The sequence below is a fragment of the Brugia malayi genome (genome assembly GCF_000002995.4).
Source record: "Brugia malayi strain FR3 genome assembly, contig: Bm_v4_Chr1_scaffold_001, whole genome shotgun sequence".
NCBI classification, from domain to species: Eukaryota; Metazoa; Nematoda; class Chromadorea; order Rhabditida; family Onchocercidae; genus Brugia; species Brugia malayi.
The window spans coordinates 1,489,538-1,517,498 of record NW_025062475.1 but is presented as its reverse complement, the minus strand read 5'-3'; the positions used below and the strand labels follow the sequence as shown (position 1 = coordinate 1,517,498).

The following is a 27,961-nucleotide window of genomic DNA, read 5'->3' as shown; positions in this document are numbered from 1 at the left end:
CCCACATTGAAACAATACCGCCTAAGTTCAAATATTATTAAACTGCTTCTTTACTATTGCAAATAATTCTCTCAATTAATTGGCCCAGTTATTTCGATTTCTTCCTCTCTGCTTTCGTTCTTTCCTTCTTCTAAAAAAAAAAAAGAAAAAGAAAAAACGCTGCATTTATTTGAAAATACATTTTAAATAAAATTGCCATGTTTCACACTAATTTTCATGACAAAATACTGGGTAACAAGCATATATACTTTATGCATCAAAAAAGAAAACTGAAAAACAGTTTAAAGTATAATTTTTGTATATGCAAAGAAACATGGAAAAAACTGTTCTCGAAAAAATTCAAACACTTAAAAGAAGTGATACATTTCCGGAAAAAAAAAAAAAAAAAAACAAATACATTCACTATAAAAATCTACCGGAACCTAACAAATGCCATCACGCAGAAACGGAGAAGAGAACAGAGAAGTAGTATATCCTGTCACACAGCAAAACGACGAATACCAAAATGATAGATTTGTTTCCATTTGAATTGGACACTGTGCAATTCTTCGGAATTCCTGGTCAATTTTCCAGATTCATTCTTAGTTTTCTTTCCGGATCTTTTGTTTTTTCTTTCCAGAACTGTTCCGTTTTCGGCTATTTGGATCATTTGTTTTTTGAACTAGGAAAAAAAAAACCGGATACTATCTTTAGAGTAAAGTTAAAAATCATAGTGCTTAATGAGAATTTATTTTGGCAGAATGATTTTTGTTATTTTATCCTCAGTTTAATTAATAATATTAGTATGAAAGATGTATAATGCTTAAGAATACAAATTAGCATTTTATTTGAAGGAAAAAGAGAAAAATAAAGTTTAGTATTGCAATAGCACTTGTAAATGTTTACTACTGGTTGATTGAGTAGTTACCTATATTTTAAAAGTAAGTTTTTTTGTTTTTTGTAATCTTTGAGAAAATTGTCGGACAGAGTTCAGTCAAAATTTATTTTTTATCATCAAATACAATCAGAAATAATTGTTGTATTATCAAATATTGTTCGTACTGTCCGGAAGCGATTAGTTTAATGCTTTTTTTGTTAATTAGTAAATTGTATATATGTATGTGTGTGTGTGTTTGTGTGTATGTGTATGTGTGTGTGTGTGTGTGTGTGTATGTGTATGTGTGTGTGTATGTTTGAATACTTCTGAAATGGAATTTAAATTTTCGAAAAATTATGCACATGGATGGTGATCAAGTTGAGTTTAATCTTTAATTTATTTTTCAATAAGAGCCAATTAGCTAACTGAGCAAAAAAAAAAAAAACAAGCAAACAAACAAATAATTGTTTTTTTTGAATTTTTTTTGAAAACAAATAATTGTTGAATTGTTTTTTTTTTTTGCAGTTTGTTTAAAAAAAAAAAATTATTTTAAATCAAAAATTGAATTTGATTCATCGAAATAAATTGATTAATAATAGATGAAAAATAAGAAAGTATCGATCTATAAGAAAAAAACAAAACTTTATGTATTTGTAAAATTTATTCTACAGCAACTGATACATTTCCATTTTTTTTATTTTTTTTCAACTTTCATTGACATCTTGTAACATTGCCCAAGGATTCTGAATGACAAATTTTAGTGTTAACAAAAAAAAAAAAAAAAAAAAAAGAAAGACATTTGCGAAGAAATTTTTCTTTCATATTCCAAAATAAATAAATTCATCTCATAGTTTCAATAATTTACACTTATTTAAATATTCACAAATATTTAAAATGTTTTCACGTTTTATTTCATATGTACGTCATTCAGAAATAAATGTTACGTTTCTATGAATCTTTTCATTATTTCTATCTATTCACGTAGATTAAATTCCAATGTATCTTTTACAATTAAATTCATAAGTGATTAACTGTAAATGATACGAATAATCAGTTGACATATGATCATAATCAGTTGATATATCAGAAATAAAGTAAGAATTTATTGACTTAATTTTTTTTTTTTTTTTTGGATTGATTTGATTCTCTTAATTTTTCACTTTATAAAAAATAATTTGCACATTGTGAAACATAAGAAGATTTTATAAAAATATAACATTCTGAGGGATGAATACTTCCATTTCTTTTATTCATTTTAACAAAATATAAATATTGTTACGCATAAAAATAACAAATATGAAAAAATTAGAATAAGAAAAAAAAAAAAAACAAAACGAACGAATACGTTGAAATTGTGCAAGAAATTATGGGATAATTTCTTGACTGAAACAAAATTATGCAAATATAGCATAAATACGTGAATGTATAACTTCTTCTCACCCCTTTCTTCCCTATTATTAAGCTATTTAAAAAAGAAAAAAATGAAACTATATGTTCTATAAAATTATATTTCAATATTAGATAGAACTTTAGATTAATTTAGAATTAATTTAATTTAATAAAAAGTAATTCATTTAGGGATTAGTTAACTGAATGACCGTCCATTGTTGGACAATGGAGGAATATTTCTCTTTTTTTTTTTTTTTTTGTTTTTTTTACATATACCAAAAAAGGATAAAAAAAAAAAAGCTAAATATTCAAGCGTTTATACTTGTCGAATAATTTTAGTTAGTCAAAAAAATTATTCCCTCTTGAGAATATGTGCTTTTCACTTTCTTTCTTTCATTTTTAAAATCTCGCAAACTTCAATTATTAGTTGAAGTATTGTTGTTGAAAAGTAACTCTGAAATATTTTTCGTATATTTCCTCAGCGCTTTTTTTTTTTTTTTTTTTGGGGTTTTAATCATTTCATGTACCAAATACTTACGTTAACTTACGTTACGTGATGTTAAAAGGAAAGCACTATCAGCTTTTTTTTGGGGTTTCAATCATTTCATGTACTAAATACTTACGTTAACTTACGTTACGTGATGTTAAAAGGAAAGCACTATCAGCTTTTTTTTGGGGTTTCAATCATTTCATGTACTAAATACTTACGTTAACTTACGTTACGTGATGTTAAAAGGAAAGCACTATCAGCTTTTTTTTGGGGTTTCAATCATTTCATGTACTAAATACTTACGTTAACTTACGTTACGTGATGTTAAAAGGAAAGCACTATCCTTCGCTTTGCTCTTTTTCAAATATCACAATAATATGTATCTTTAAATTGCTTTATGCCTTTTTTTTTAATATGAAATTTCATTTTTTTTTTTTTTTTTTCATTTCATATCAACTGATTACGATCTATTGAATTTTTAATGTTTTATCTCCTTTTTTTTTTTTTAACCAACTTTTTTTTTTTTTACCATTCAAAAACTATCAATGATTTCTTGAATTTTCCTGACTTCACGCAGAATTTTTTTTTTTTTTACATAAGAAGTCGAGAATTAATTAAATTGAATGGAAAAAAAAAACCATTTGAAGCGAAAAAAAAATCAGACAAAATTAAAAATAAGTTTTGAATTCTATCGAAAGCTAAATGGAATTTTATTCTTTACTAGTTATTTGCTGTAAAAATTACGTTTTTGATAGGAAAAAAGTTGAAAATTCATTTTTTTTTTCACCAAAAATAATCTAAAATTATAGACACTAATGACACAATATAGCAGTATGTACCGGTTCAATTCATTAGAACAATCACAAGAGACATCAAACATCATTGGATTGTGCGCCTGGTCCAAGCACAGTTCAATAATGAGTTCCTTGTGTAGATGTTTCTCGAGACCTGCCGATCCCGAGCTACTGCCAGCTACATTATCGACAACATATACACCAGTAGATCCGGGTCAGGATGACGTGGATGACGTGAAGGATGTTGTCGGCGACAATGAAAAGACAGTAAACAAGCAATTTGCATCTGAGCCTGATTTCAGACGATTTTGTCACCATAAAGATCAAAGTAAGCCATTTAAAAAAAAAAAAACGATAAAAAAAAAAAGATGTAGCTAAGAAAGAGAGAGAATAGGAGAGAAAAGGAGAGATTTTGATTTCCATATCATTTCTTTTCCATTACATTTCATTTGTGAAACGATGTCTAATCGGGAAAAATCTCGAAAAATCTCGAGATTTTTGGTGTTTAATGGAAAACCATACCGTTAACAAATTTAAATTTCAATTGTTTGACAAAAAAATGATTCATTCATTTTTTTTTTTTTTTAATTTAAAAGCAAGCTAATTAATTGTAGAATGCTTATCATTCGCTAGTCTAATACTTTTGATGTAGGAAATTTAAAACTTTTCTTTGGTAATTTTTGATAAGTGAAAAAAGTTCACGTAAATTATAAGTATTAAAAAACATTAAAACGTTTCCATTAGTTCTTCTTTCATCTTAATGATCAGCCAGAAATGCTTTCAGACGTAATTTCTATTTTTTCTCATTTCATTTACAACTATTTCCACGAATGACGTCACATGCAACAAAATTCTTTTATTTTAACTTCCAGTACAACAGAATCAGGATAATTTATCAATTTGAGAATTTCCTTCCAAAAAATTAATACCCTCTCTCTCTCCCTCTCTCTCCCTCTATCCGTTTATCTCTCTGGAGAGAAGATCATTTCGAGATGCAGTAGAAACGGCAATTTGCCATCAAATGCCTCATAAATTTGCATAACACAAGGACTTAGTTCTGTTCCCTTTGAAACGATATCACTTTTTACTATGACATCACAAATTCGATTTGTTATTTCAAATAATTCTCAACCGGAAGTAGCCTTTTCGTGACTTATAATGCATTGAGCGAAAAAAAACTATAACGATTTTTTGTTACAATTTTATTCTTTTTACCCTTTAATCCGATTTTTCTTATTAAGTATAAGTTTATAGTTCTATTAATTTTCAGTTCCATATTATCACTATGTTTTTTTTTTTTTTATTACAGATTAAAATTTGAAATTTTGGGAATTTTTCAAAAATTCTAAACTGAAATTGTTATTGTAATCTTCTTCTAAAACACCGCTTTATTTAGTGCTACTGCTATCGTTCTAATATAAGTTTTTTTCAAATTAATACAGCATTTATTAAAAATAATAGAATAAATAAATTTCTATTTGTTTAATAAAAAAAGTATTTAAAAAAAAAAAAAGTTTAATAGAAAAGATATCATTTTGCCTAATATGGTACCTAATATAGTACATATTTACTCAAGGAACCTTGTCATGATTATTTTTATTGGTTCGTAAATGTCTTCGAAGTATTGCAACCTTAAATTAAATTAAATTATGATAAGTAATTATAAAATTGTTACGCAAAGACACTAAGGAAAATGTGTTTGTGTCATTGCAAAAAATGATAAAAGCATTAGAGCAAATTGCTAAATCTAATATTAATGTAACCGTAAATATGGGCAGGTAACAATGAAGCTAATTGAATACGTGATGTAAACGTATGTAAACGTATCTCCGTCATTGCAATTGCAACTAATGACGGAAACACTTAGCTTTCTGCTAATGTTCAATGATAATCACATAATTATGATAAAGCTATGAAAATATGATTGAAATTGATAAGTTAGCAAAGAATTCGATGAGTAACATTGAAATATTTGCTAAATTTACTAATAATTTTTTCAATAATTTTCATTAATGAAATGAAAATGGATGTAAACATTTAAAATTTACTTGGATAACAGATATTTGAAGGTATATTTCACTTTAGAATAACTGCATAAAAAATCAAAAAATTGAAAATTTATTGTTCTGTCTAGAATTTAAAACAATTTTTTTTTTTTTTGGTTAATGATAATTGAAATTAACGAAAATGAAATATTATTTGTTAATAATAACATAGATAACAGGAAATAAGTACACGTTTTTTAATTGATTTCAGAGTAGTCATCGTCTGTTTTGATCATTTCAATGTTCTTACAAACTGAGCCACCATATAAAAGAGAGAGAGAGAGAGAGAGATCAAATAATATGAGGGGAAAAAAAAGAGAAAAATTAATAGGCCAATTTTTAGAAGAAAAAAAAAAGGCAAGCATTCTCGATTCGATAAAAAAAAATTAAAATTAAAACATCAAAAGAATAATTTCACAGAAATTAATGTATTTTAGCGAAAGAAAAGAGAATTTAAAAATAAATCCAGTGAATAACTGAAATTGAATATTCAATTTAAATTGATGATAAATTCAATATTCAATTTAAATTGATGTCAGCATCCGAAACATTTTTTTCTCGATTATTTAAACATTATTTATGAATTAATTTTGAATCGTTTACTTGCCTATGAACTCCTGAATAAATAAATTTGTACAAATTTACAAGTATTATTTATTAATTCAAAATTGCTATCATTGAAAAAAAAAAAAAAAATGCTTACATTTAAAATTTGTTCCATATTTTCTCTCTCATTTCAAAAATTTAAAAATTTTAGATTATAACCATAGGATAATTTCTCAAAAATAAACTCCTATTATTACATTTCATGCCACTTATACAACAGTATTTGTAGATATTTCCTAAAACGTACAATCAGCAATTTTCAAAGAGTTTTAGATTAAAATTTTAACTGAAATATTCGAAATCTATCCAATCGTGCTGTAAATATTCATTGTCATAAATTTAGATTATATTATTGGAAAAAATTTTTGAAATTTTATTAAAAAAAAAAAAAGAAAGGAAAGAGAATTCAAAATAAATCCAATGAATAACTGAAGTTTTTGTTCAATATTCAATTTAAATTGATGATATAAATTAGCATCCGAAACATTTTTTTTTAATAAAATTTCATATAACAATTATAAAAGGTTTTTTCAACAACTTTGTTTTATTTCCATCTTTAATCCTTCTATTAATTTGTTTGTAAGTTTTTTTTTTTGTAGTGTTTATAATGCATCGACCAAGACGAAGTTTTGAAATGGTACTGCAAGAAGTATGTGTGCAACATCATTCGGTGGACACAATGCGAAATTCTCATCTTACCGAAGTGGTAAGTAAAAGTATCTTTGAAATGTGAATTTAAAAAAGACAATGAAAACGTTTTCAGATCGAGAAATTTCTTGTAAATAGCAAATGGCTAAGTTTAAATTTTTTTTTTTAAATTATAGTAAAAGTATGAGAACTTTGCAAGATAGTTTAATTTAGATTTTATATAAGTTAAATATTATATTTCCATCAAAATGTTTTTTTTTTTTTTTTTTAATGTTTGAGTAGTATGCATCCGTTTATAAATTTATATCCATCATTACCAGAAATATTAGATGAACACGAAAGAGAAGTCAAAAATGAATACAACTATCTTTTATTACTTTGAAATGAACAATTTTTTTTTTTTAGGAAAAAACTAGCTGTGCAAAAATTTGATAATTTTATAATTTCGATGTTTATTTATTCTCAGAAAATTTCAACCAAGTATTTATGCCTCAATTTTGAATACAAATTAAACTTCATTTAAAAAAAATTCTGCTTGTTAAAATTTTCAGATGTCACCGACCGAATATGAAATTGTCTATTGCAATAACAATAATGATAATAACAATAATAATAATAACAATAATAATGGTTTTTTGTCAACAGTAAAAACGATTATTCACGATGCCTCGATTAAATCACCTTCAATTTTGATAAAAATACCGGAAAATTTTCAAAATCAAAATGTTGAGCGTTTTTTTTTATAATTTTTCCTTCGTTAACGCTAGTTGCTATTTCGATTTTCATTCAGTGAATGCCGATTAGATTGATTTAAAAAAGAAAAAGTTTGAGAAATTTAAAAAACATGCAGAATTATTTGAAGCATTTGAATTTATATCGAATTAATTCTTTATTTTGTTTTTGTTTATTTGCATTGAAGTTTATCGTTTGTAGCATAAATTACAGTACATTTTCTGGTTTTGAAATTAAAAAACAGATTTTTTAGCTTTTATCAGAGTGTATATTGAAATGATTAAATTTTATTTACGTTCAATTCATCTCGATGGTCTCATAACGTTCTTATCACTGCTTATCATTTCTGATATGAAATATTGCTTAACATAATAGTAGCAGCAATTTTTAATTTTAATGTATTTTGTGGAAGAAAAATTATTTGCTGTAGAATGCAGAAATTATTTTTTCATGCATTCAGAGCAAATTTTGAAATGAAATAAAGAATTTGTAGATTTTCTGTTTGAGCAATGCCATACTGTAATTACGTTGAATTTATTAATTAGTAAAATTTGTGAAAAGTACAACAGATAATTAAGTGTGCAATAGTTTCAAATTATTGATAAAATTCAATTGATTAGATTGATTTTGAATATTAATGTGAAAAATGATATTAAATACTATGTTATATGAATAAAATTCAAGTTATTAAGAATAATTAGAAAAAAAAAATGCAATTAAAAACATTAAATGTTTAGCATTTGAAAGTTTAAATTTCAAAAATTAGCATCGAACAGCATCTTATGTTCCAAAAATAAAATAAAACATCATTTTGCATATTACAATTCGAATTTTGAAAATGAAAATTTTGAAAAAATTTTGAAAATGTCTTAAAATTATAATTTCACAAAGTTTTATCAGTTGAATTGTGCGCCGAAGTGGAAATTATGAAAATAATAAAACAATTCATAAATTTTCTGATATATAATTTTTTTGAATATACTAAATATTTTAAATTTAAAGTTTCAACACTTCAATACTTTGTTCTTCCCATATATTGCCATTCAAAAAATGAGCAAATTTTCTTTTTCTTTTGTTTTAAAAAAGAAAAGGAGAAAAAAGAAATCAAACAAGTGATTTGTTAACATTGTTTGCTATGTTATACAGTTTTGGAATTAAAATTTAAAAAAAAAAAAAACAACTTGAAGATATTTTGCAGAAAATTTTTGTGCCGTATGATTTAAATTGTAAATATTAATCCTTTATCATAATTATAAATGAACATATACCTCCCTCTTTCTCGAATGTGAAACATTTATCATCTAAAATTTACTTTTACAAAAACGTCTAATCTAATTTACTATCCTCGGAAAACTATCGATAAATTATGCCAGTGTGTAAAATATAACAAATAATCTGAAAGAGTACGAGTATTAAAAAGACGACAATATTATCGAATCATACAGCAATTTAAGGAACCAGTTCTTCATGTTTAGAAAATGAGAGCAAGCTAACAAATTTTTAGGAAACCTTAGCAATGCAAATATCACATATTTAATTCTAACTTATTTACACTTCACTAAAAAGACAAAGGTAAGCTAATCACAGAACAAAAATACCAATCTAAGCAATGATAATAATGAAACTAAAATTAAGCACAAATAACAATAAGCTTCCACTATGGAATGCATAATCCCAATGAGAGAGCCCCTACAAAATGTCTGTATGTAAATTAAAAAGAAATCCACTAGTAATCCATTTTGCTTGTTTCTCACTCTCGATGGACCTGCTAATTCATTCTATGCCATTTTGGATGTCACCACCATATTTTGTTCTTCCTTCAGTGCTGACTGAAAGTTTCACTACTCAAAAAGATAAAAAAAATATGATAAAAGTAACAATTATCACTTTTATACAGCAATATTTATGATTATCATCATTGATTCTCGCTCATTTCTTAGAATTATTATTAAAAAAAAAAAAAGTATAAATAATATGAGTAATAAGACTAAAACTTTATACCTCAGCATAAGATACTGGAGGTGAAAATGCACTGTTTGGTGATGGAAACAAAGGTTCACCAATTGACATCATCATTGGCACTGGATTCGAAGTTAACTGATACGAGACTTGTGATGACTGTGAGTCCATAATTGGAGGCTGTTGTAATTGTTGTTGAGCATACAATAAATGAGGTGGCGCTACCTGAACAGATAAATATTTTAGTGGTAAAAATGAAATTGTCAAAATAAAGTTAATTTTACATAAACTTACTTATGAATATGCTTACATAAATAAATTTGCTTACAACTAATTTCACATAAACAATGCAAATAAAAGTATAACTGATAAGAAAAGCACAAACTCGATATAGTTCCATTGATGACGTAGCAAACTGCGTCTCATCATTCACTTTAGTCACTCCGGAAGGATCGTAACGATAATCAGTATTGTCCATGACGAGAATCATATTCTTTAACGATTCCGGGATTGATTCTGATAAAAGTTCACTACGATCCGCATGAAGATACTGATTCATATAATCTAGCAAACGTAACCATAACGATCGGAATGATGGCAACAAACTCAAAGGCCTAAAAAAAAAAAATTTTTAACCTTAATTTGGCGACATAAAAACATTTAATAGCCTTTTTACGGTAGTGAAAATGAACTTAGTTTTGGTTAACTACAACACTAACATTGCCCTAACTTTAAATCAGATTGGTGAAAAAGATTCTGATCCATCTTATCCAAGAATATTTTGCTGATGTTAGCTTTCAAATCCAAAAAGATACGATAAATTTTAATCAGATTTTAAGGTAAAAATTTAAACCAACGTTAAATGATTGAGCAGAATTTTTGAGATAAGTTGCATAACTCGTACTCTTGTCTCCTCCATTCCAATCGGATCCATTGGTGATAAATTTTCGAGCAACTTTTGTAGCAGAGGGAAAAGTATCTCACCAAAACATTCTTCCCATTGTTTACCTTTCATCACTTGCATTTCCGGTTCTGCATTTCCGGTATTAGAAAGGCTCGCTATAAAAATTTGATGAGTTTGTGCTTAAAATTTGTACAATTAAAATACAAAAGGCTTACCATAAGGAAATTAAGCGTTTGTGTTCGTACTTGTCGCAATGGTTTTTAGTTTCTAGTTTAAATTACAAAAAAAATCTTACAAATTGTAAGATTTTCAAAAAATTCAAAATTTAAATTTTTATTAAAAATTAATTTTAATTGTGAAAATAAATTGGAGCCATGAGCAATTAAAAATTTTATTAATTTCGCTACTGAAACATTGTTAAAAACTTTAATAATTAAGTTTTTTTTTTTTTTAAAGTTTATTTTATTATTATTACTGTGAAGTCAAACAATTTTTCATCAAGTCAACATCGATCAATTTTTTATTAAATTCTTGGTTATTTCCACATATGCATAGTAATTACTTCAGATAAGCATTCAAAATTATCAGCTAATGACTTCTTTTGCACAACAATGGAAATTTTGAAAACATAATAATCACTAATTTTTATTTCTACAAGGAACGAATAATGGACAAGGAAGAACGAAAATGAGAAAGAGAGAGAGAGAGAGTAAACAATTAATAATTAAAATGAAAATAAGATAATAACATGAAGAAAAAGACTTAATATTTAATTGCATTAAATTTAAAAATAAATATTTACTAATATTTAATCATTTAAAAAATTCAAATGTTTAAGAAAATATCAGGTTAACATAATTTGATTTGGTATAATATCATAAATGAATGAGAAATTAATTTATGTGAAAAAATTAAAATTTTGAAAGTTGCATGAATTCATTTTCTTGGCAAATTCAATGTATGAATTGCTATTACCTATTTTATCTTCGCTTTTTTTTTTTTTTTTACTAAAAGAAAGAATTAAAAGTTATATTACTTACTAATATGTTATTAATAGTTTTATTTTTAATAAAATATAAACAATAAACAATACCTTTCTCAATAATTAATAATCACATCAAAATATTGCAACTTAGCTTTAAATGTTAGCAAATAAAATTTTTCAATTAAGGAAAAATATTCTCGTTAATAGGAAAAACATAAAATGTAATTAACAGGTAGGAGAATGTGAAAAACGATTTTTACATATTTCAGTGGTGGATTTTTCGGATAGTATTCCCAGTGTACAGCCAACATCAAATACCTAAAATATAATATTATTTTGAGTTTTTAAAGTTTTAAATTCAGTTTATTAATTTAATTTTGTTTACACCACATATTTGAATGCAGTATAGTTTAAGTTTTGCTTTCGCACCGATCTAAATTAATTCGATTAAATTCAAATTCAATCTGATGTACAATTTAACACCGTGCTATTAATTACACCAATTCAAAGAGTCCAAATATTATCTGATAAATATAATACTATCTGAAAAATATTATCTGATAAAATATTATCTCATTTGCATTTATACTCAAATAGTACCGATTAAATTGTAAAACGATTAAAAAAAAAAAGTAATAATTGAAAATAAATTGTAAACACAGATTTGAAATAAAATTTTTTCGTCTTTTATCTTTTTTTGCATTTCGTTTCCTGATATTCATCATTTATATATTTGCTCCATTTTTACTCTTCTTTAATCATTTTAAGGTCAACTTCTATCTTTACCTTTACAACCCTTATCTGACTAAATTATCATTATACTTTTTTTAGGTTCGCATATTTCTGGCTAAGTGATAACTAATAGACATTGAAGAAATATATTTTATATAAGATAGTTAAAGCTAAAAAAGTAGCCATGCAGAATGGAATAACTCTTTCATATAATAAAACTTCTAGTTTTACTCCATTCATAAATTATTTAAAAAAATAAATCAATCAATCAATCAAATGACCATATAAGATAAACAAAATTTTAAAAATTTAAAAATAAAAAAAAAAAAATTGGAAAAACGAAGTAACAAACTTGTTTGACAATATTATTAGCTTCAGTTTGTGTTTTATTCATCAATGTTAGATGTGTTTTTAAAAGTCGAACATTCCATGCAAAATTTTCCACTGCTCGATTAGCTTTTGCGCCGTGTAATCCGGCATTTACGCATAGTTGTGATAATTCAGTGTTACATTCGGTGATACGTTTCGTTGCCGTTTCTAACTAAAAAAATATTTTACTATTTAATAACTAAAATTTATTATTCATTCTTATTTCAAGCAAATGAATAAAATTTATATCATTACAGTACTTTCCAATATGATTAATAAGTTAAAAAGGTACATATAATAATAATGATTTCAATTTATAAATTTCTCTATGCTTTTTTAATTCTTAAACAAACCTTTGTCAACAATGGATCAGTATTAACTAGTATTTTTGCACAAATATCCAAAAGTTCAGACATTGAATCGAATGTTTTCTGCAGCTCTGCAGGAAATATACCTCGTGTTACGATTATCGGATACTGTAATATTAATTGTTGGATACTGTAATATTAATTATGGGATACTGTAATGCTGATTATCGTATGTACGGCTGAATTTTTAAATGCTGTTGTTTTATTAGAAACAAATTGCATATTTGCAAAAAAAAAAAAATACAGATAAGTCACTTTAAAACAGTAAAAATAAAACAAACATCAGTAAAAATAAAATATTTGAAACGTCATATCATACTGTGTCAACTTGTTGTAGATTTGTATGCAGTTTCATCCCAGAACATTTTATTTCTTTACTTTTAAATATTTAGAAGAGAACTGATTATTATAATTTATCTAGTCATAAATGATTGTAGCGAATTTCTAACATAATTTTTTCTCTAGATGAAGGAAGTAAAAATTGCTGGTGTATTTATCCAAAGTTTATTTTTATCACTTACAAAGACAACTTCCGTTAAATATGTGCTCGTTTAATTCAATTCAAAATTTTAAATTCCATATTTTTTGTAAAAACTTGAAAACTTTCAAATTTATGTTCATTTAAAACATATTTGCTTAAAAAGTTATTTAAATACGATTAAATCAACTATGAATTTTTGCTAGTGAAAACCTAAATTAAGCATTAAATAAATTTTAGTCCGATTGAAATCATAAATTTTAGATTCAAATTGTTGTTCAACTTATTACGTAATTGATGATTTCATTGAATTTTGCATAATTTATACATTTATAAATGTCAAACATAATTTTATTTCTTGTCAAGTTACAATAGCTTACTAATTAATTAATGTTTAAACTAATTAAAGAACTACTTGTTACTATCTGAATTACCAAATTTTTTCAAATTGAAGTTTTCAAACTATTTTGAATTGAGTAACGTACAGTTTTCTCATCGCTGCAAATTGCAAAACTTGGCGCATACTCCACAAATTCGGTCGGATCATCAGATCTGTGCGGTGAATGTGGAGGTGATACTATAATGCATTATTGGTAATCTTGTATTAAATTAATTTCTTAATTAATAGGTTTACTTTTAAAATGCTCAAAATACTTGAGCTATCCAATCACACTACTAATACACTTTTTGATTGATTGAAAAAACAAATAAACAAATGTGAAAAAATTAATTCTCGTCCATCATTAAATTATTATTCCATTTATTTTTCATGCTGCTGATAAATAATTGCAAAACAATTATTTTTTTTTTCTGAATAATTAGTAATCGAGAAACAATTGTTTTTTTTTCTGAATAATTAGTTTTTTTTTTTTCATTTCAAAAATTTTTTGCACAAATTTAGCAAATACACTAATTGAAATATTAAATTTACCATATTTTTAACATAGTTTATTACCTAATTTTTGAAATAATACCTTTAAAATAAAATGAAACTTAAAAAAAAATTATACTAACAAACCATTCATTGCAGCAGTTTTCGTCCTCGTTAACATAAGTCGTAAACCTTGTCGTATAGTACCAGCCGGTCCAACACCACAATCGTTTCGCCACTTAACCTACAATTTACTAACTTCATTAAAATTTAATTTTTCAAATCAAATAATCAAACAAAATTTTAAAATTATTTCAAATAATGAAATAAGTTCAAAATTTCAGCCGCGCAATTGCACTCATTTGTATCCTTATTCATTATCATTCTTTCCCCCCCCCCCCCCCCGCTTTGTCGAGATAAACTAAACAAACCAATGAAGATTCGAGTATGTTACGCATTTCAATTGATACAGCTAATGGTGCAATCGCTTGCTTGAAATATTCATCCACCGATTTGATGCCAATCGATTTCACGCCCGTAACAATCCGTGTACTTTTGCGCTTCACTGACATTCCGCGCTTTCGTGCTTTCTAAAATTTGAAATGCTTCCGATTAAATTTTAAATAATTTTGAAATTATGCTTAATAACATTGTGCATTAACAAGAAAAGTTAAACAGAATATTGCATATGACTTTCTTTTTTGATTATTTTATTTTTTTTTAGGAAATTTCATAGCTAATTAAATAAAAATGAATAAAACAGAAACTATATTTTGCAAAAAAATCTAAACAAAACAAAATTTGGTAAAAAATCTCATCCATAATTTATAATATACGTATCAAAAATTACAATTAATTAATAGTGCACTTAGATTTTTTTTTTTTATTGATTCTAGAATTTATTAAATTTTATTAATAATAATAACCACAAAAATATGTAGCATTTAAAACTAAAATTATCACTTCTTCCTGAATATAATGATAATTTCATGATTTAAGCATTCTGATAATAACATGAAGTTATACAAGCTGTTGGTTACATTTATTTATAATATGATAATTGCTGATAACTCATAAAAGAAATTATATAGGAAACCTGAATAAGAATAATATATAATTCAAATTTTGTTTTGCTGGAAAAATAAATTAAAGTGAAAAGAGAGAAATAGAATGTTTTAAAATAGAATTTAAAAAGATTGGTTGGGAGTAACAGTCAATAAATGCTTGGAAATCAGAAATCATATTATATTGCAAAATAAAATCCATTTATATTATTTTGCAAAATAAAATCCATTCTCGACATTTATCTTTTGTTCAAAATAAGTGTTTAGTAGAACAGTAAATAATAATAATTATTAATAATAACGATAATAAATAAACAAATAATAATGGTAATAATAATGATAATTGTGCTGATAGTGATAATAATAAATAATGATAATAGTAATAATAATAATGAATAACAATAATAACAGTAATAATAATAATAATAATAATGATAATAATAAACAACAACAATACTAAATAACAGTATTCTCTACTATTAGCGCAACAATACATAAATAATAGTGGTCCTCTGACCTTGTTCCTCTGTCTTTAAAAAATAAAAAGGAAAATTTTTGGCAGAAGAAAAATGGAAGAAAAACACAGAAAAGTTTGTTCCTTACTTCCTTAAAAATAAAAGAAAAAAAAAAAATGAAAAAAGGCTTGTTCCTCTTTAGAACTTCATTATCAAAACAATGTAAAGATTTCTAAGGAATATGAACTAGCTAGTAATCCCCTTGAGATGATTAAAATTTACTATCTTGCAAATTAGTTTTTCTCTTCACTTCCATTTTAACGATATTTGTTTTATTCAATAAAAAAAAAATCTAAAAATAAAAGTAAACAACAATTTCAAAAAAAAAAAAACTCTTCACACTTCAATAGTAATAATATTTCATTTTTTCTTTTTTATTTGAATCGATTCCATACGAATATAAATTCATATTTATTAAAACTAAAAATCTAACAATGCTTACACTTATAACTAATTTATATTTACTCTGAAAATTTAATTAAAAAGAAGCAATAACAATAATTTTTCAACTAATTATATAAGTACCTAGCATAATAATATCACAAAAATTTGTTTTAAATAATATATCTAATTTGCATACTTCTTAATTAGAGACTTTACAACAAAAAGTTTCTTTTATCTCAATTATACCGGTGTTACAGCTAAATTAAGCAAAAGAAATGAGAAATGCAAAACTCTTTATCAGAATCATTGTAATAATATGCAAATTCCAATGACAATTGTAGCAGTCGAATAATACCGAATGGATGGATTATTACAGCTTAATTATCTTAGCTAATATAATGAAATTTGTTAATTAAAAAAGTAGTAAAAGCAAAATTTTAAATTATTAAAAGATACAACAATTTATAACTGATTAATCAATATTTTCGATAGAGTATGACTATTGATTTGGATCAAAATTATTGTTGATTAAAGATAAACAAGAATCTGTGCTCATTTTAACATTATTTACATTTGCATAACATGCAGCAAAAATTTCTTAACTGCATGTCACTAACTTTTCCTGCAATCTTGCAAATGCATGTTACAATTTTGTTCCTCATTCACTTACCACCTGTTTTCGTTTCGTTTCATTTTCTCATTCTCATAATTACTTGTCACCACCACTTTACATCACTTACTGCTAAACTTTAGATAAAATATTTTGCCATAGTAACTCTTTGTATTTCATATTTTAATTTTACCACTAAAAGTTATAGTAATTAACAAGTTTTACTAATTAGCGCTGTTAGCAATTATAATTTCATAAATTGAAGAATATATTCTTAAGCATTCATATTTGCTCAATTATTGTAATGTAAAAATTGTATATTAAGAAATTCTTTGTGTAAAAGGAAATGAAAACGGAAAAACTGATTTCATATGTTTCCTCAATTTTTCTTCATCTTTTTTCTATAAAACAAAAGTTATGATAGAAATTTTTGAAAAAAAAAAAAGATTTTGATGCTCTTGACGTCATAGAGAGAGGAAAAAGAAACAACGAAAATAGAAAAGTAAAAAAAAAAAAAAAAAACAAAGAAAAAAGTTGAAATAAGAAAAAATTTCTCAGTCATTTTATTTTGTCCTAAATCAAATCGCTTTGCCATCCATCCATTTATATTCTTTTCAATCTCTTTTATTTCTTGTTTGGCAGAAAAGAGCAAAAAAAAAAAAAGGGAAAGGATAGAAGTAAGTATGAAAATTAATTTCTAGTAAAATCTTATCCTCAGAAATTATAATAATAATAATATAAGTTGATTGCATTCATAATCATGAAATATAATCATAATTCGAGAGCATCATGCTGATGATCAAATATTTATAATTTTGAAAATTTCTTAATCAAATGTGGAAAAATTGAATTTTTATTGAATTTTTGAGATATTAATCAGTCTCGAATAACATTAATTGTATATCACTGCTAATATCTTTGACACCTGGATTTGATAATGCTCTAAAATTAGTTTTTTTTTTTTTAATGCTTATCCTATAAGTATCATTGTACTGTCGTGAAATTATAGATGAATCATACATCACATACTTCAAACTGATCTGTTTCATAATTTTATAATTAAAACTTAAATTACATTTAATTTTCTGATTTGAAATTATTAATTACCCCTCCACCATATCGATTTGTCACCGCGACATGCACGAAAAGTGTGCAATTTTCCAATACTTCGCCTTCGTTATTCAATAACGGTACATGACGATAGCCTAAAATTTAGGAAAAAAAAAAAAGAGAAAGAAAGAAAGAAAATGATTTCTAATTTTAAAAGTTGATAAAGACAAAATATGATAGATTTATGAATTAAAAAGAATGAAAAATTTTTGGAATCACTAATGGTTAAGTAAAATAACAAAGTTATTTAAGTTAATCAGAATGGATAAACATGAATAATTAAGTATTTTAGTTTAGTAAATTAATAAATAAATAAATAATTAAATTTAATTTTACACCAAAAAACACTGACTGAAGAAGTGAAGAATAGGTACTAAAAAACGAGAAAGTCATCATTTTAATTAAATTTAGGTATGTCAACAAAAATAGCACATATTTTTTCGCCTAAAATTGTCACCAAATTCTCTTTCAAAATGATCCTCTTTCATTCTCTTTCAAAATGAATCAAAATTATTGAAATTTAAAAGTAAACAAATTATGAAGTAAACAAATTGTAAATCATTGTGAACAAAGAAGAAAACAGTAGAGAAAAATTTTTTGAATCTTTCTTGGCATAATTTATGTGTTCATACAAATATTATCAAATTCTAAATTTACTTCCAAACAATTTTGGAAGGTGACAAATTAAACCTTCTGGTTATTTAGTTACTTTTTTTTTTCTCTTACATCTTCGAAAACTTAACGAAGTTTGAATGCTTACCATTTTTCAAACATTCAAAAGGTATGGTGTATTGTCCAATGAAATCATCATCAATGAAGTCATCATCGAGTACGAGAAATCTGACTAATGCCATTTCGGGTACAGTAATTTCAAATTGGAATGATTCATCAAATGCTGGATTAGCACCTGAATGATTTAAAGAAAAAAATTGATAGATGATTTGATGTAAAAAACAGTAACAGATTCTTGCAAGAGTTTATCATGATTTTTGTTAAATAAATTTTATAAATTTTTTTTTTCTCAATCTTTAGTCAATAATATCAATTAATTTAGTAAATAGTTTCAAAATTTCTCATTTTATAAAGCAAAAAAGGAAGAAGATGATATCGAATATATTTTGTTAAACTAACTTACCATCATTCTTCACAGTTCTCGTCCTTTCTTCGGTGCAATCAGTAGGGCAACCAAAAATTTCTACTACCACATAAGGATCAGTTGAATTACCTTTTGCTGTCGATCCGCGGGGTCGAGGAAGATGTTGACCAGATAAAATTCGTAAATATAAAATCTGAAAATTCCAATAAAATTGAAAAGAAAAGTTAAAAACATTTTTACTCTATTTTCACTTTCTGATAACAAATGTTGCTACGATGTACTTGTATTGTCATATTGTTTTATTGCTATAAAATAGTACACAACAATGAAACATTCCTCTTCTACTATTGACTTTTAGTTGTTTTATTCAATTAATATTACAAAAAAAAAAAAAGAAAAAAAAAACATTGAATTAAAAAAATAGATTTAAAGAAAAAAAAATCTTTTTTGGCATGTATGAATTTCGCTGTAAAATTTTTACATTTTCAAACTATTTTATTTATTTCTCAAAGATATCAGTGATAAACCTGTGGTGGAATCGGCATAATATCTCCAGGTGTATACACTTCTTCACGCATTATCGATGGTTTAAGAACATAACCGCATCCACCGTTTTCCGAGAATTTCCCTTGCTAAATAAATATTTATTAACCTTAATAACGATGTTATTATTTGCGTAGTAATCATTTACATAATGTTTTACTTATCGTTATTCATTAATGCTGTTTTATATATATAATTAAATATATATAATTGAAATATTTGCTTAACAAAGATTTAATTTTTAAAAAGATAAAAAGAAGCCTGTAAGTCCATCATAAGTCCCAATGTTTGATAATTTAATGATACCATTTGAATACCATAATTCCAGAATTCTTGTGGGTTCATATTTGATGAATCAATGCTAAGAAAATTAAATACTGCATTAATTATTAAATGCTTGAAGCAATTTTCGTTTTTTTGCAAGGATTAAAACCAAATATGATTTCCAAAAAAAGACAGTTGAAAATAAAGCAAAACTAATGAAATTTCTTTATAACAACCATTATAAAAGCGAATGACAATGATTTAATTAATTAATTTTTTTCTTGTGATTTGTGATCAGAATTGAAATATTCCAAATGCACTAATTAATTAATTAATAAAAATTTCACTTTAGCGAGAATTTTTTTCTTTTCGCCTGTACCATTTTCTTAAACTGAATTTTAGCATTGTTATTGCTTGGATAAAAGAAGTATTAATGAAAACAAGTTCAAAATATTATTGTATAAGATTATAAACTTACCGCGATGCATTTGGTGTTAAAAGCATCAGATGGTCTTTGGCAGTTCGAGCTAATTCTGATGGAAAATTTTGTATCATTTTATGACAGTTATGTTCAGATGATAATAAAAGATGACAATTTTTATTTGCTGCAAATAAATATTACTTATTATCTTAATATGTGATTTTAGTACAGCAATTACAGGTTAATAATTAGTGAAAAATAAATGCTAATAAATATATGGAAAAATAATGAAAATATATTTGCCGCATCATAATTTTTAAAGAAACAAGTTTAATAATATCAAATAATAACGAAATTAGCTCATACGGTGAGCTACCGTAATCGGGATGGAAGGCATACTGTAGGCACAGTATTCTTAGCTTATAATAAGCTTACGCATATCAGATGTATTGAGTGGAGTTTCTCTGAATACAGCTGGGATTGCCCATGGACACATTAAATCTGATAATTTACGACAAAAAAGCATTCGTTTAGGACTTTTCGACGCAGAATCAATCATTTCACCGGATTGCACCTCAAAATTCTCATTTTCTAATGTCACTTCACCAATATCACTCTCGACTCCCTCAAGTCGTTCACCCTGAGAATAATAATTAAAATTACAGTAGTAGAAAATTATACAGAAATATTTCTTTTTTCATCATTACAAATTAATCTGTTTGATTGTTCAAACTGAAATAAATACTTTAGAATTTTTGCTAATTTAAACATTGTCTAATACCAAGTTCAATTAAAATTCTCATTAAAATTTAATTATACAAGAAACAACTATTAGAGAAGAAAAATTTTCAAATCAAGAGTGATTTTTTTTTCTGTATTATTTATTTTCTTCTTTTATACTAAAATTTTTGGAAAATTTTCACAAAATATGAATTAAGCAACATACGATGAGAATAATTTTCATTTGGAAATCTTTTGGTGTTGGTCGTCGTTCTGTCCAATCAATTGGATCATTATTTGGTTGATATAATTTGTCTCCAAATGTATCATGAAACATATCGACAAGTATCATTTGCCATTCAACATTTAAATGTATTTCTAGTCGTACAAATAATGGATACCTGTAAAATATTGCATCATTTTTACTTAAATTTTACTGAATGAAGAAAAATTTAGCAAAAAATTGAGTGAATAAATTAAAAATGTGATTAAATATGAAATAAAATATAAAATTGCGAATAAAATATGCAAATTAAGAAATAAATTTATTCTACTTTTTTATGATTTATCTTGTGATTAAATTTAAAATTTGTTGAGCAGAACTGTGATAATTAATGAATGAAAACTTTATTCTTAATTTAATTATTAGATTTGTCGAGTAGAATAATTTTGATTAAGCTAACACTTTTAGCATCATTCTGATATAGAGTAATAACTTATTTGTTTTAATCATACAAATTATTACCTAGTCCTTTGAAAAGCCATTTCATTGATAACCTTCAGGACAGTTGATATGGTTAACTTGGAGGTACTACGACGATTATGAACCATCGGTTCTTTTTCATCAGTTCCTGCTATTGGTTCCCAAACATCTACTGCAATAATATAAGCAAAAATTTTTATCAATTAAACTAATTAGTTTACCGAAAAACTATAAAATAGCAATGCGAAGAACATGAATGTTACTTTATTTTGAAATAATAATATAATTGTTTAGTTTACCCTAAAATTAATTTTGAGGAGACAAATATTTTGATTGGAGAATATAAACAACCAGAAAAAGTGAATTTTTGAAAATTAACAATTAGAATTAGATAAAAGTTAGGTTAGGATTAGTAATTATCATTTTTTTTTTCTATGCTGTTAGTGAATGTTTGTCGTTGAATTTCAAAAATTTTTTTGATTAAAAAATTTCAAACATAGATGTGTATTAATAAAATCTTAATTGAACTGTAATTTTTTTAAAAACATTTAATATTGTTAAATATATAAATGATGCAAAACCTTCAATGAATCGACAATTACGACGAAGTGCTTCAATATAACCTTTACAATTTAATGGTTCTTTTAATTGATCATCAGTTAATGATGTATTAAATGACGTTGCAATGAAATAATTGCTAAATGGTTGATTCATTTTTTGGCATACAATTCGATGAGTGTTATCAAATAAGAAATTTTCATCACCGTGAAGATAATTTGTAAAACCTGCAAATTAAATTAAATTAATGGAAGGAAATGTTAAAAAAAAAATAATAATAATAAAATAAAAATTTCTATTATTTATTTTTTGATAAAAATTCGAAACAAATATTTTCTTTTTTACCTTTTTAATTTTTTTTTAAAAGTTTTCAAAAGCTTTTAACTAATTTGCACAAAAAAAAATTACCATCAATAGTCATATGATTAAGTTCACGTGCTTCTTTACTTGGCTCATATTGTTCAATAATTGATTGACAAATTTTCATTGTTATGCCTAAGAGCTAAAAATATAATTAATTTTTCATTTCAATGTTAAACTTTTAATTATTATATAATTAATTCAAGTTTATCTTGAATTAATTTCTTTTTTAAATGATAAGCAATAAATAAAACTCTCATTTTATAAAAATCAAAAAATACAATCGAAAATTTGTTGAATTAATTTTTTGTCTATTCTTCAAACTATAATATAAAGAAAAATGATTGATTTAAGTGCTATCTTAGCAGCGGTAGAAATTTTACTGCTAGCATTTTAAAAATTTTATAATTTTTTTTTTTTTTTACAAAATAAAATAAACAAAAATAACTGAAATTCAAATGTTGCAAAAAATAAATGAATTTCTGAAATTCAACTGCAAATATTTAAATAAAAATTTGTAAAAAAAAAAAAAAAAAAAAACCAACTCCTTGTTCTGTTTCTAGGAATACTTGAAGATCCTTACAACTTAAATAATCTTTATTAGCATATTGAACCATCAAGAAATATATTTCGGATCTTGTTGCAACAGCCTATAGCAAAATAGCAAAATCAAATGTTTCAAATTAAGGATTTAAAAAAATTAAAATTCAATCAATTTTTTTAATTATAAAAATTAACTAATGATTAATTTTTTTTTTTTTTTTTTTAAAATATTTATCTCAAATCCTATTGTTTTGTTAGCATATTCTCATGAAAGAAAAAGAATTATCTAAAAATTGAACTATAATTTTCTCAAGAACGGAATGATCAGAATAATAGCAATGATAGTTTTAAGATGTTTTAATAGTAATAACTGTAAATAACCTTATAAATTTCAACAAACTGCGAACGAGTAATTTTTCCGCGTTGCGATTCATCTGGATTTAATACACTTGCTTCCTGTAAACATATATATATAAGGGATTAACTAATTAATTAATTAATTAAATTTTTCCTTGTATTATAATAATTTAAAATAAATATTTTCAAAAGGAAAATTTACCTTAACTTCATGTTCAACTCGACAAAGTAATGTTCGTGGATTAAGTCGTTTAACTAGTTCTACCGTTTCTTTTTCTGATAAACAACCACATTTTTTGATATCTGCTTCATCAAATACTGATCCCAACCACCTGAATATGTAAACAAATAAATAGTGTAGAATAAATTAAATAATCAAGTAATTTTTCATGTGAATTGAAATTTCGTCCCTTTTTTTTTAATGAATTTTCCATTTTTATTTTTTACTTTTTTCTATACTTTGAAAAAAAGTTTCAAAATAAAATATTTTGTAATTGCTTACCTTTCACGAATAGTTGCAAGAGGTCGCGAACCTGATGGTTCTGATTCGCAAATGCCTGCAAAATTAAAACATAAAAAGCAATGCAGAATCTTTTTCATTCTCGAATTTTCTTTCAAACAACTAACTTCTAATATTATTTCTAAGTAATTAAAATTTAGGAGAAAATTTAACTTTCTAATTTCGACTTTTTTTTTTCATTTTCTGTGCAATGGTCTTCCTCTTTTTTTTTCTCGTCATACTAAGTAATAGAATGTAAACTGCCGTAAATTGAAATAATTCCGATATTAAGAAATATAGAAAGTCATTTACTTTAACTTATCAAATAATACTTATATATTACTTTACTTATTTCTGTTGACTAAATTCTTTCTAAGTTCATTTATTGATTTGTTTATTGTGTAAGGAAAAACTTTCAGAAATTTTTTTTTAATAATTATTAAATGTATCATCAAATGTAACTTATAACAAGTTATTTATACATTTCTTCATCTCATTTTTGCTTTTTCCTTCAATCATTTGATCACATTTTTATGTTTCTCAGCTATTTTTTTTTTTTTTTTTTTTTTTTACATAAATAATTCATCCATTTTTTTTCTGCAATACTTAAAATTCCGGCATTTTTTCAAAAATTTATAATTTTTTCTTTTATCTTTTCAGTTTTAATATTATATTATTTCTTTGATCTCACAGTTTTCTTTCTGTTATTATCATTATTTTTTATCATAATTCTTTTTTTTTTTTAAATACTATTTTTTTATTTTCTTTCAAAATATTACTAAAATATTATTTTCTATTTTTTTAAGTCTTTTCAAAATATTATTTTTCTAAATATCTTTTCTATGTATATACTCTTATAGAAAGTACTGTAACCTACCAACATGATTGGAAATAAGTGACATCAATCCGGTGATCCAAATTTTAGCAATTTCTGGTGTTTTAGCTATTAAATCTAGGCATTCGTACTGATCACCATGAATTATCGAGAATGCACATTGTTCCTGAAAAAAAAAAAAACGGAAATTTTTAAATTTTCGGTTTTTTTTTTTGTTTTTTTGGTTAACAAATGTAATAGAAATTATTTTAATTTCTCATTAATTTGCTAAAGATTTACAAAAAATGCGATCAAACTTTCCTAATTTAAATATTGTTGATTATTTTAATTAAAAAAAAAAAAGAATGGAGAAACTTTAAACATATTATGAACTTTCAATTGTTTGATAAACAAACGGAAGAATTTTTATCAGTAATGGAAGAGAATGAATACAATAATAAATATAATGTAAGTTAAGAAAAAAAATAGTTTTTAGCTACAAATATTAAAGATAAGCGTCGCTAACTTTTTGCTGTTGTTCAACCAAGGATGAAAATTTGCAAATTTATAGAATTTCTGTTAATATCAATGAATATTTGTGGTAAAATGATAACAATAGTAAAGTAACAATAGTGATAGTAATACTAATAATGGTAATAGTAATAATAGTGGTAGTGATGATAATGATAGTATTAATGATAATAATAGTGGCAATGATGATAATAGTAATAATAATGATAATAATGCCATTCTCTGTGATAATCTATAGTTCTACAGTACAATGTTTTTTTAATCATATTTTATCTTATCAACCTGCATGTCATTAGCATAAGTTTCTGTTGCGCGATGCAATTCGGTATTTCTTCCAATGCGTACTTCTTTGATACTTTCAATAGCTACTGAAATTCAGTGATGATTTTAAGGTTCGATCGGATAACTTAAATGCATTTATATTTAATGGAGCGGTAAAAATAATTATACAAATTGTGAGACAATCTATTCTCAACATTTCAATGACTGTGACCTTTGGCTTCTCAAATGAAGCTTAACACGTCTTCCAAATGAGCCAATTTTTATAGGCGGAATTGGCGCTTTGGAATAAATCAAATGTTGATTTATTATCTTCGTTTGTTTTTTTAAGTGATAAGAATTCTATTATCAACTTCTCGCGTTATTAGCATTATTGTTCATTTAAATATAATAAATAGAATAATATTCCTTCTCAATAATTAACTGTTAATCATTTTCAAAATTACTATTATCACTTTTGTATTCATTATTATTGAATTTGAAAGTTTGTCAATTTCCTAACTATTCCATCTCAATAATTAACTCTCAACTAAAATTTTTTTAACTATAATAAAGAAATCATAAATATTAACCTATAATAAATAATAAAGAAATAAAGAGGTTATAAATATCCATATTATTATTATCTTCTTTTATCAGTTAATTTAATGATTAAACAGCAAATGATTTGTTTGACATTAAATCTATTAATTTAATTCATTAATTTAAATCACTAAAATATATAATTATATGTTCTTGAATTGCTAATTTGATCATAATCATAAAAAAAAGCAAAGTGCAACTTTTAGCTTTATGAGGTTTTTTGTTGGTTGGCGTCCAATGTATGTGTGACAAATTTGAATCTAAAGCAAAAGTTCGACGAAATTGACGGATATTTGTTCGTAATTTGATGAATTCTGTTTCATTTTGCATCATTTGTATACAATCTGACACTAAAATTTTTTGTTTAAATATTTTTTTTTTTTTAAATTAAATTTTTTGCTAATAATATTTAAAAGATTAAATATATTTAGATTAGAATATTATATGCCAAATAGACTAAATGGTATTAAAGAAATACGTTCAGAATGCTCGTGAAGAAAGTGCGCGCCATCAAAAGGCGCAATTTGTTGAGATATGTAATAGAGATTTTATTAATTTCATTTGACGAATCTCACTAAATGATTCTTTACAATCATTTTTTGTAAATTTTTCCAAATCAAAAAAAAAAAAAAACATTGCTATGATTATTTGGGTAATAAAAATATGCGCAAAAATTCAAACCGATAATTTAGTCGGAAATACTGAATCAATTAAAACGGATTGCGCAATTTATTATTTAGTAATTTTTTTTCAAAAAGAAAAAAAAAATCGTCGCAAATGTTTCTCTTACCATTGCATATTTTCTTTTCATGTTTTTGCGTACTGAAACTAACAAATTTGGTTTGCGATGAACGATTTCGATTTTCGCGTTTCATTAGCGAACTTCGCAACGGCGACGATTTTCTGAAAATGAAAGATAAAAAAAAATTGAAACGTTCAAAAATGCTAATGAAAAATGAATATTTTGGCATGAAAAAAAAAAAAAAAAAAACACTTCTTAATGACTTACTAATCAAATTTGTTTTCTTTTTTTAATCATCTATTCTAAACTTAATTAATTAATAATTTCTAATTATTTTGAATAAAAGCATTTTTACGGACTTGTAAGTAACATTTCTATACAAAAAAATATTCAAATATATTTTCTTTAAAAACATCTTTAATAAAACTTTAATAAAATATCTGTTTTTTTTTTTTTTTTTTCATACATCAAAACAAAAATTGTCTTTTTTTTTTTTTTTTTAAATTTTATGCGTTATACAATTTTCAGTGATTCATATAATTTTCTTCTTGCATACAACTTTTATGCAATCTTTATATAACTTTTCTGACACGTCATTACTTCTTATATACGTCATATCCGTATGACGACGTGTAGTTCTCTATCATTAATCTCGAGTATTTTTTTTTTTTTTTTTAAATTTAATTGTTTAGAAAAAAGAGGAAATTCTTACCAACCAGACAAGTTAAAGTGAAAATTTTTATGAAATTTTATTATTATTTTAGTTTTTTTTTTTTTTCTCTTCAAATCTATTTAATAACAGAATAATTGTAATAGAAATTGTAATAGAATAATTGAATAATTGTAATAGAAATTGTAATAGAATAATTGAATAATTGTAATAGAAATTTCGACATTGTCTAAAAAATTTTTAGGATTTAAATTTTTGATAAAATTTTTAACCTTGAAAAATGTGATATTGCTGTCATGTTTTGTTCATCGGTCGATTTTGTATTGTTATTTTCTAGATTGCTTGCATTTACATTATGTTCTGATTCCAT

At 24.7% G+C, this 27,961-nt stretch overlaps 2 protein-coding genes across 2 annotated transcripts; one reads left to right on the top strand and one right to left on the bottom strand.

The window, feature by feature from the left end:
• Positions 1–3,568: 3,568 nt before the first annotated feature.
• Positions 3,569–7,574, top strand: Bm9491 (kinesin family member 12, putative; the record flags this gene model as incomplete). Its single annotated transcript, XM_001892783.2, has 3 exons — positions 3,569–3,857; positions 6,780–6,886; positions 7,380–7,574. 3 exons carry the CDS (start codon positions 3,569–3,571, stop codon positions 7,572–7,574), a joined length of 591 nt encoding a protein of 196 aa, XP_001892818.2.
• Positions 7,575–9,338: 1,764 nt separating this feature from the next.
• Bma-pll-1 (GBF1 protein, putative) lies at positions 9,339–27,961 on the bottom strand (the record flags this gene model as incomplete). Its single annotated transcript, XM_043076212.1, has 29 exons — positions 9,339–9,389; positions 9,562–9,744; positions 9,905–10,133; positions 10,377–10,578; positions 11,639–11,726; positions 12,493–12,681; positions 12,863–12,985; positions 13,841–13,932; positions 14,374–14,470; positions 14,658–14,816; positions 17,907–18,004; positions 18,670–18,816; positions 19,045–19,198; positions 19,533–19,637; positions 19,810–19,909; positions 20,291–20,417; positions 20,669–20,873; positions 21,180–21,354; positions 21,699–21,828; positions 22,238–22,441; positions 22,623–22,716; positions 23,120–23,224; positions 23,499–23,573; positions 23,677–23,806; positions 23,977–24,031; positions 24,851–24,974; positions 25,601–25,686; positions 26,970–27,082; positions 27,864–27,961. The coding sequence occupies 29 exons, from the start codon at positions 27,959–27,961 to the stop codon at positions 9,339–9,341; spliced, it is 3,738 nt and encodes a 1,245-aa protein (XP_042932146.1).